Here is a 10506-nt window from a genome sequence, read left to right as displayed (position 1 = left end):
AGTGTCTCTGCATTTAACCCATCCAACACACCAGGAGTGAACACATAACAGATGCAGGAGCAGTGGGCAGCATTCTGCGCCTGGGGAGCATTGCTCAAGGGCACACAGCCAATGATGGGCCTGGGAATCGAACCAGCAACCCTCCAGTCACGAGCTCAGTTCTCTAACTCAGTTCTCAGTTCTTTAGACCACTTAAAGGGATTTGAACCTGTGCGGGGAAACCCCATTGGATTTCAAGTCCAACACCTTAACCTCTCGGCCACCGTGACTACAATCAGGGGAGAGCACGAATGCAGTCCCCCACTACCACAAATTACACGGTCAAGATTCCTGCATTTGAGAATTGGCAGAGGTCAGCATAGCCCAAGTGCAATGGCTAAGTCTCACCCTGGGTGAACCACCTTCGTGATCATGCTGTCTCCCCTGCCTGGTAAATATCCAAATTTCTCCCACTGTCCAACCCTGTCCCACTGTCTGAATCTCTCCCACTGTCCCACTGTCCAAACCTCTCCCACTGTCCAACCCTGTCCCACTGTCTGAATCTGTCCCACTTTCCAAACCTGTCCCACTGTCCAAACCTGTCCCATTGTCCAACCCTGTCCCACTGTCTGAATCTGTCCCACTGTCTGAATCTGTCCCAATGTCTGAATCTGTCCCAATGTCCAAACCTGTCCCAGCAGGATGCTGTGCCGTTCTGCCTCCAGAATTTCCATCACTGCGTGTTTTGATTTGTCACAACAGTGGGTAAGAAAATCAGAGAGGCCAGGCTGTCTCAGGTTAGCCAGCTGCAGGAGACCAGACACAGTGCAAGACAAATCAATAGATGGATGCAGCAACCCAGAAAATAATGGATTTTGTCCGTAATGTTCACCCACTGCAGACACCCCATTCAAAAGGAGATAAGGGACAAACTAGTTAAATAATTGCATTTTCACAACAGCAATAGACCATATTCGACATGCGACTAGTGTAAACATGGTATAAAGTTTAATAAAGATAAACAAGCCTTCGCACTGTTTATTAAGATTGTGTAGACATAAAACTGCTTTCAAGTTGTTTTTTTGTTTTGTTTTTTAAAGAGCAATATATTTCTTTGTCAGACACACCAAATTTCAGTTCTGCTTTTGACCACTTATTATGATCATTTCTGTTGACCATAGCGCTAGTCTGTTTCCCATAGAGACAGACTGTTGGAACTAGACAGTTCTCCGCGTGGAGCATTGGTTAACATGATGATACTGAGCCAGCTTTGTGATACCAGTAAGTCCAATGGGAACCCAAAGTCACTGACTTATGAACGCCATGATCACAGTGCACCCCTCTGGTTACAGGGACATGTGCAGGACATTGTTGTCCAGGACATTGTTGACAGCTCAGGGACCCGTTAAAACTTTTGGATAAAGGCATTACCATCCTGATAGAGACCAGCTTCATCCAAAATTCTGCCATATCTCCTCCTCTGGTCTGCCCATCCTTACTCTTCATTACCTTAAGCATTATGGGATGTTACCTGTCTAACTCAATAACCACGCCTGTGTGTCAACGCCTCCTCGTTTCAGAGCCCTCGTTTACTCAAGTGTTTTTCTTATTGTTCTCTTATTATTCTCTTATGTTGCCAAACATTTAAACAGTTAATAATCAAACTTGTACATCTGCATATTTAAGATAATTATGCAATATGTTTTATGAAGTTGTTTACTTCGTGGTTTCACGGAAAACCTGATGATCCAGCCAGTCAAGTGTAAACCACTTCTTCCTGGTCATGTGACGATATGCGATGTGCGCATTTGAACCACCGCTGCCTTTACCCTGTCACGTACACAAAGCCGATTGGAGGGGAGGGAGACAATACATCATAACCTTGAGATGGGCGCTGCTACTAACGGAACTTCTGTGAATGAACAGGCGAAAAACATCCTGAGCCCAAACAATTCTGTACTCAGCGGCCATTTCAGGTGTACAGGGGACAATATGAGCAGAAAACTTCAATAACATTTTCATATAGATATGTTTAAGATAGATAAAATGCTTTTGTCTTTTCAAAATAATGATACTCTTGCATTTTGTACCGACGCTTTATAAACATACGGTTGTAATTTACTTAATTTCATTTTACCGCATTGATTTAAAAATGTAAGGTTGTTTCTTCTCTGAAAATATCTACTGTTTAAGCCTGATATAATCTCTACCGAGATGTAATGACGAAGTCACTGCTGCTCTTTGGTACAATGGTTTATGATGGTAATCCTCTGTTTAATAAAGAAAGAATTGAGGCGGCATTGCTTTGCTACAAAGCTGACTACAGAGAAAGAGAAATCTTGTCGGAAGCATCACACCTGTTTCAAACCAATATTTGAATGACTGGGAGCTGCTCCAAAACACGTTTAGTGCTTCTGTAACCGCCTTTCCTACTAAAGTTACTAAGATTCTGGCAGAACGGTGTACTGAACCAACACCAAACAAACATCACACGAATGCCTCGTGTAGGCCCATCCCCATTGCCATTTCCCCGTTCGCTAAGAGGGCAAGGTCACGGGAAAAGGACCGTAAAGGGAGTTGGGACAGCGCCCAGTCATTCCAACACTTCACACGCAAATTTTACCCACGGCCAATGGCCATCTCATGGCACTCCAATAAAAATAGCAGACACATAAGATTGTCAAACATTTATGGGAACGGCATTGTACTGCAGCTATTGCTCGGATAAAAACATTTATGGTGCTGTCTTTTCAGCATGAGAATAATGCATTTCAAACCGCGATTCGTTCACAGTACGATGGCATTTATACGGAACAGTTGGATTAGTCTGCAGAATCGTAGAGATCAGATGTATGGATGTTAGTAGCGCGTTAAAAATTCCTCGAAAGCAGACATTCGACAGATTAGAGTAACTGTAATTTCAAGTCCTTCCCGTTGAACGAAGTCCTATGGACAGGTCTCAGTATCCTGGCAACGCACGCTCGTCCTCAAACTGCAAATGACCTCAGATAACCGCAGACGGATCGGAAAACCCGAGGGAACTAAGTGACGAGCCTGTTGCAGTACTTTATAATGTTTTAGCCCTCAGAATCTTTTTTTGAGACTGTTTGCTTATATTACGCAAGGCAAACAAGACATATTTAGACTGAGGAAGAAAAGAACAATAGTGCAGATTTAAAATAATTCACTCTTCTTCATATTTTCATGTTTTATTGAATATCACTACAGAGACTGTATTTCTTGTTTTTGTTGTTTTAACTGCAGTAATTATGTGGTTGCTGGTCTCTGCCCAGTGGAAAATTTCCCTTCTATATCTCAATGGCTTTAATTAAGTTAAGGGCGGCAGCCATGACTCAGCGTTGCTGTAGGCTATTGTTTCGGTAGGCTGTAGTAATGGGCGCGGAGGATGAACTCATAGATGCAGAAATAGTATAGTTCAATTAAAACAATAATAATAATATAAAAGACTCGGGAACGAGAGACCTACGGCACGGATAAAATTCAAAATATAGCACCGAGGAGATTTGTTTTCATGTAAAGGAAACGCGTAGTTCTGAGAACTAAAGTCATAACGTCGTCATTAAGTTCACACAGAAAAAGAAGCCATCGTGGTTTGATATCTTTAAATTTATTATACACAAGGAGGTTACTTACATACTGAAGGTTCTTCACAGTCGTAGAGCTCAGTGCAGTCCATGTATCAAATGAACAACTCTTAGGAACTGCGTAATATATATATTTGTTTACTTCATCAGACAGTTACCGTAGACTCGTGTTTTTACTCCCGTTGTTTCGTACACCAACAGCTTAGTGTAAGGATCAATATGCATGTAAAACCCCCACCAATTTAGCAGAAGCGTTTCCGCACACTGATTGTCTTTGAGCCTAGTCTGTGCAGAAAGGATTCCGCTAGACTGGTGAGGGGTGCCGTGCGCGAGCGCAGTGTCCGTACAGACGTGTCGGAGTTTTACTTGGTCAGCTTTTTCACCATCTCCAACTCCTCCACAGGCTTCCATTGCTGATTAATGGTTATGAACTGGACAAAAGAAGCAACAAATTGTCCAAGTATTACAGTCATATTCCGACGGCACAGACTACGTCGAGTAGCCTAACAGGCAAATTTAGAAATACACAGTGACGCATGACCTGTTGGAAACACTAATTTAGATATTGCTTTAAGTTAGGCGTTATTCTGGCAAGTCTTACTGCCTTTTAAAGCGGGGAGCAAATTTACTGCCAGAAGAGAGCAAATACACCAAAGACCGCAGCTGGTACTGACTATGTACTGCGAAGATTACCTTTTGAGGTTTTGATGGATCCAGCCTTTCCCAGGGCTCCGGGTTGCCGCTCTTGTTTATACTAGGAAACAATCGAGAAATTGATTGGACAAACGAAAGAAAGTGTAAAATTGTCCTGTCTTGTGATCTCCCGCGCTACGTATAATTAAGCTACTGTGGGAGCGCTGTAAAGTGCATATCAGAACTTCCATTAAAATACAATATTCGTTATATCCATCATTAATATCCATCACAAAACTAACTGCACAATTGTATGGAGGGAGTTATATTCTTCAGTAAGAAACTCATCTATTTGAAACAGGGAAAATTCTCACATCACATCAGATTTTGTCAGCAGAAAGTAAATGGAGGCAGAGGTGGCACCAAGCGCCGCGAGGCTCACAAATCCAATCAAAGGAATTAACTGCGAAACAAAACAGAAAACAAAGCAGTTTAGAACAAGGCATAAAATTACTGCGACAAAAACACAGAGAAACGTAGCCCACTTTTGTTTATCCCAGTCAACTCACCTCTTTCTTTTTTCTCAGCATCGATATAAAGCCAGACATCTTGGTTCTCCCTGTATGATGAATGAGAATATTTAAATATCCTCAACTTCCCTCTACAATTGAGAAGCTAAATTTCCCTCAAAATATGATCAGGAGTCTTCTACTCAAAGGAGAAATCATCCGTTACTAACATTTCCTCAGTATAAGATGCGGAGACCTTACCTTAGGACCTCTTCAACTTATCACACGAGCGCAAGGTGGGTCTGAGCCGTGTTGTGACGGTTTGGTTTCACTAGACAGAGTTTGTACGAGTTCCAAGGCACGTACACATATGCCCTGTATCGAAATCTAGAATATAGGACTAATTCCGCATCAACAGTTGTTTTCGGTGTCTCTCTTTGTAGATTCAGGCGTACTCTAGTGGCAGAAATTGCAACTGCAGTCATACAAGTTTTGAAAGATGGACCGTAAGAAATACCAGTAAAACTGTGGACTAACGTTACTACAGTTAGACCAACACATGAAAATGGATTTAAAATGATGAATTTTTCATATGAACAAAACTGACACGTTTGATAATTTCACAATAAATTTGTTCATAAACAAATACACAACACGGTAACACATTTTCCACAAGAAAACATTTTAATAAATATTTTAATAAGAACATTTTCAAGCTTGTAGATAACTTGAAATTTCTTGGTTTTGGCACAGAAATGACACATGAGACGCAGGGACTCAGACGGAGCTCTGGCAGTCGGGCGTCAGATGAAAAGTTGGTGATGTTGCTCCATTTGCTGGGGATCAAGGGAGGGCTTCATAGTTTGCAGAGCTTTCATAAAGTATTTGTGTTGAACTGTTGGAGCATCCATGCCTTCCTCATGAAGGGTCAGCAGAGCCGCCTGCACAGCACAGACAACAGGGTTGACTTCTACACAACAAACACTTACTTTATGCCATACCACAGCACAGACAACAGGGTTGACTTCTACACAACAAACACTTACTTTATGCCATACCACAGCACAGACAACAGGGTTGACTTCTACACAACAGGCACTGACTTTATGCCACACCACAAATTTACCTCTGCTACTAATTTAACAGGTTGTACTGCAGTTGAATAAAATGTTAAAGTTCAGTTTCACCTCTTTGCAGAGGTTTTCCAGGTCAGCCCCCGAGAACCACTGGGTCCGGACGGCCAGCTCCCCGAGGGACACGTCTGGGTCCAGGGCCATCCTCTCGGTGCAGACCTGCAGGATCGCCAGTCGGGCCTGGAAGAGAGGGCACAACATGTCCATCCGGGTTTTTCTAGGCTGGCTGAGTGTACTTTAATTGGATGTTGTGATGTACCTCTGTGTCAGGTGGAGGCACGTCTATGATCTGGTCCAGTCTGCCCGGTCTCAGCAGAGCGCTGTCCAAAGCGTCCGGTCTGTTCGTCGCAGCGACCAGCATCACGCCCGTGTTGCACACCTCCTGGTATTCCATCTGTGATTACAGAGTCAGGCAGGGATGAAAAACGCTCCTCACAGGCATATTAATAAAATGTCACCGATATTCCCTCTTGTTTCTGAATCTCTCCCTTTCCTGTGGCCATCACGAGAGTGTCTGGTTTCTCATGAGGTGTCTTTAATACGGTTTCATATGGAAATCGGCTCCTTTATTGGGATATTTGCCACTTAAGGCTCTTGTCACTGAACTTGATTATGTTGTTGCTGATTATGACTTGAAGGACGTGACAGTGTCAAATGTCTGATAAAGTCTGATCATTTACAGCCAAGCAGAGCCATACAATTCTTAATATTCAACAACCCATTTATGTAGTATGACATTGCAGAAATTCTCCCATGTTGTTGGTGAAATATCTCTTTAAGGGGCGGGGCATGTCAGGATGAAGACCTGTCCCTCCCACTGTCACCTTAAACAGCCCCTCAGTAAAACACAGGCATGCAGGAGCCTCCCCCACCCCCGGGCGCTGCCTGGTTTTGTTCAGAAGGAGTCTTTCAGAAACACCTGCGTTAGACACACTGACGGTAGGTCCTGGTGATTTTTGGCACTGGAGGTCACATGTTAAGGATAACAGCTCCAGTGCTCTTCTCTTCACGTGACCTGACGGCAAAAACTAGACACTTTAACCCTTCAATGTCTGAACATCACCTGTGTGTCTCGGGGGTTCTGTGGGAGTCCGTCTGTCTGGCAGGTTCTCTGCCCCGCCCCCCTCCTCTCCACACTCTTCAGTCCAACACCATCCAGTTCATTCAGCAGAACCGACAGAACCTTGGCCTGGACGCTGTGTGGAACCCTGCTGTCTGCACGGGAACCCACGATACTGTCGATTTCATCCAGGAACAGGATGGAAGGAGAGCAGGCCCGGGCCTGTCTGAAAAGCTGTACAGGAGCCGACACAATCACAGAGGAAACGCTGTGTTCAGCTATAGAGTAAACATACAACTAAAACAGGAACTGTTATTCAAGAATGCACCTCACTGACGCAGGAGGGGCTCAGGTATGAAAACATTAAAGGCGACGGTTGAAAAACACCTGCGATGAATAACAGATTAACTACAGAGACTCTCACCTGTGATTATAGTTATTAAACGATGCGCACCTGTGATTACAGTTATTAAACGATGTGCACCTGTGATTATAGTTATTAAACGATGCGCACCTGTGATTATAGTTATTAAACGATGCGCACCTGTGATTATAGTTATTAAACGATGCGCACCTGTGATATAAGTTATTAAACGATGTGCACCTGTGATTATAGTTATTAAACGACGACAGATGGTCGTAACAGTTGGATGAGAGTCAAACGGTGAACTGCCTCCTCACATCGCTAAACAAACAACAGTCAACCATGCCTGAGAGACCATTCCACTAACTAGTCATTTTACCCATCTCCCTGAACACACTGAACACACTTAACACACAACTAACGGCCACACTCACGCAGCTCGCACTATTATCTACCACAAAAAATGATTCTCAGGAAATGTCACAGATCATTCCATTCACTCCTCCCTGGCGGAGGTGACTGGGTGAGGGAGACAGTTCTGTATGTGTCTCTGCTGGTGTTTCCTTCAGGATGGAGAGACACACCTGAGCCAGGGCCTTCTCTGAGTCGCCCACAAACGGAGAGAAGAGGTCGGCGCCGCTGACAGACAGGAAAGAGCAGCGTGAGGACGTGGCCGCCGCCTTGACCAGGGTGGTCTTGGCGCAGCCCGGAGGTCCGTACAACAGAACTCCCCGCGGCCGGGACAGGCCCATCCGGACGAACGCCTCCGGAAATTTCATGGGCCACTCTATGCTCTGAGAACAACACGACAGAGAGATATTCTGTTCATCAAACCCGATCAGCTGTGACACTGAACATTCAACATGTAGCCTGGCAACAGTCCGACTGACGCACCTGTTTGAGTTTGAGTTTGACGTCCTCCAGCCCACCGATCTGCTCCCAGGAGACTGGTCTGAGATCAGTCACACCCAGGCTGGTTCTCAGACAGGACGGCTGCACCCTCCTCAGGGCCTGGTGAAAGTGACCCTGGTCTACCACCTGACTGACAGAATCCTGACAAGAAACAGAAAACAACAAAAGTGATAAATTATTATCATAAAAATACAGAATGCTTACAATAACATCTAAATGTTCAGAGAATCCTAAACGTAAGTAGAAAGGGATTATTCAGCATATGGTCTGTACATTATTTCTCTGTAAAAATGTAGCCCATGCGTTACACTGGGCTGGTACCTGAGAAGGGTGCAGAATTGCTTGTAACGCAGCCTCCCTACAGAGGGCACTCAAATCCGCTGCTACATATCCCGAGGTCACCTCTGCCAAGGCTGTCAGGTCCACACTGCTGGAGACAGGCATCTGCTCACTCAGAGAGCCTAAAATGGATCTCCTCTGTTTAAGCGTTGGAACACCTATGATAACCTGAATAAAAAAAGCACAGACACGTTTAAATTTGTTTTCAGACTAGTGCTTTAACGATCACAAAGGGAAACAGTGACGAGACTGGACTGTCGCCCACCTCTCGGTCGAACCTGCCCGGGCGTCTTAGGGCTTGGTCCAGCCTGTCTGGTTGGTTGGTTGCACCAATGATGACAAAACAATCTTCACTCCCAATTCCGTCCATCAGAGTCAGCAACTGGGCGACCAGCCTGTTCTCCGGCGCGCTGGAGGAGCCTGCTCGCCGCGGACAGAGGGAGTCTATTTCGTCGATGAAAAGAACACACGGTCCCTCTTCGGCCGCCTCTCTGGCCTGCCGGAACATCCTCCGCAGGTTCTCCTCGCTCTCTCCGGGCCTGGAGCCCAGAATCGCCGGCCCGTTGACGGTGACCAAAAATGCCCCCACCTCTCTGACCACGCTTCTCACCAGCGTGGTTTTCCCCACGCCCGGGGGCCCGATGAGGAGCACGCCCCTGGGACAGGGGACGCCGACTTTTCTCAGTGATCCTGGGTAACGGACAGGTAAGTTTATGATTTCCATAAGTGACGCGTGTATGTCATCCATCCCTCCCAGTGAGATGTGTCCTGTGTCCTGCAGCTGGCCTCTGTACTGCTGTACCGTGTGTATGGTTCCTATTTCCAAACAGGTCTGAGCCGTGACTAAACCGGCTCTGTTAGAGCCTGAGTTCACATTTTCAATAACAATGAATTTCACTTCGGTTCCCGCATCACCAACATTAACCCAATGCTTCTCATACACATACAGTCCTCTTAACATTTCTTTGACAAGTTCACGAACTGTGTCTTTGGATGTGTGTTTCTTGTATTCTGTGCTGTGAACAAGCACAATCACCTTCAAGCATTTCAGCTTAGGACAGTGTACGGGTTTCATCCGCGCTGAGCTCAGAGACGCGTGTTCGGTGCTGAAGTCAGGTGAAGCACATTTGGCGTCGACCTGCAGGTATCCCTCTGCCCGGTCCCTCCGGGGCCAGGCTGTACACAGACAGGACGCCCCTTGGACGGTGATGAGGAGAGGAGACCCAATGTTCAGTCCTCGCCGGCTCATGTGAGCCGGTCCCATTCGACATCTCTGAGTTCCACAGTCTGAGCGATCTGGCGGCAAGCCCCTAAGCATCAAGTCTGCACATGCCATTTCACCATCCTATGGATGTTAGACATATTTTAACATATTAGAGTCAAGGAACACAAACATAAGATCTACCTGATGATTAACTAAAGGGCTACTGACGCAATCCGCAGTTCTACATTAGGTACAATAGTGTAACATCAAGTTTTGCATCGTACGAGTAACATACCCACAGAACAGCTGCACAAAGCATAAAACAACAAGACAACTCACCCTCACGACCTAACTATTGTTATGGTTTGTGAATGTTAGACAGTATCCGTCCCAAAGAAGATCATGACATGTATTGAAAACTTGCTGACATCCTTTACTATTCAAACCAGAGCAAGGCATGTACGCTGTGTAAAAAAAGGAATTCATGGTGACCTACCATACACTTTCCCTTGGTTTGCTAGTCTGTAAATATGAGCGCGAACACACCAGAAATTGTTTCTGTTCATGAGAAGCAGGACACTTATGTCTGAAACATCTTATTTAAAACGCATCTGAAGTAAGTCGGGCTTATTTCTTCGCAAACACAACGTATAAAATATAAACATTGCCGCAGTTCAGGATGTACTGTCAGGAGAGACCACCTCGTGTTCAAAAACTGTACTACAGAGGAGTACTTCTTGTTCTTCTTTTATTGTTAGCCTAGCCTGA

General features: G+C 45.1%; 2 protein-coding genes and 1 non-coding gene across 3 annotated transcripts; all 3 read right to left on the bottom strand.

Annotated features, from left to right (window-relative positions):
• Positions 1–275: 275 nt before the first annotated feature.
• LOC115806279 (U1 spliceosomal RNA) lies at positions 276–438 on the bottom strand. Its single transcript, XR_004025179.1, has one exon. It is a non-coding gene; the product is annotated as a U1 spliceosomal RNA (small nuclear RNA).
• Positions 439–3615: 3177 nt separating this feature from the next.
• coxfa4l3 (cytochrome c oxidase associated subunit FA4L3) lies at positions 3616–5070 on the bottom strand. Its single transcript, XM_030766528.1, has 5 exons — positions 4988–5070; positions 4787–4836; positions 4592–4680; positions 4278–4338; positions 3616–4015 (listed from the first exon to the last, which is right to left on the bottom strand). The coding sequence occupies exons 2-5, from the start codon at positions 4823–4825 to the stop codon at positions 3947–3949; spliced, it is 258 nt and encodes an 85-aa protein (XP_030622388.1). The 5' UTR covers positions 4826–4836; positions 4988–5070; the 3' UTR covers positions 3616–3946.
• A 459-nt stretch (positions 5071–5529) lies between these two features.
• Positions 5530–10238, bottom strand: afg2b (AAA ATPase AFG2B). The gene is made up of 9 exons (XM_030793194.1): positions 10235–10238; positions 8800–9879; positions 8517–8702; positions 8178–8336; positions 7868–8077; positions 6923–7153; positions 6119–6253; positions 5914–6039; positions 5530–5667 (listed from the first exon to the last, which is right to left on the bottom strand). The coding sequence occupies exons 1-9, from the start codon at positions 10235–10237 to the stop codon at positions 5530–5532; spliced, it is 2268 nt and encodes a 755-aa protein (XP_030649054.1). The 5' UTR covers position 10238.
• Between the last annotated feature and the right edge of the window lie 268 nt (positions 10239–10506).

Source organism: Chanos chanos, chromosome 2 (assembly GCF_902362185.1).
Source record: "Chanos chanos chromosome 2, fChaCha1.1, whole genome shotgun sequence".
Lineage (NCBI taxonomy): Eukaryota > Metazoa > Chordata > Actinopteri > Gonorynchiformes > Chanidae > Chanos > Chanos chanos.
The sequence above is the reverse complement of the archived record's forward strand: the minus strand, read 5'-3'. Positions and strand labels throughout refer to the sequence as shown.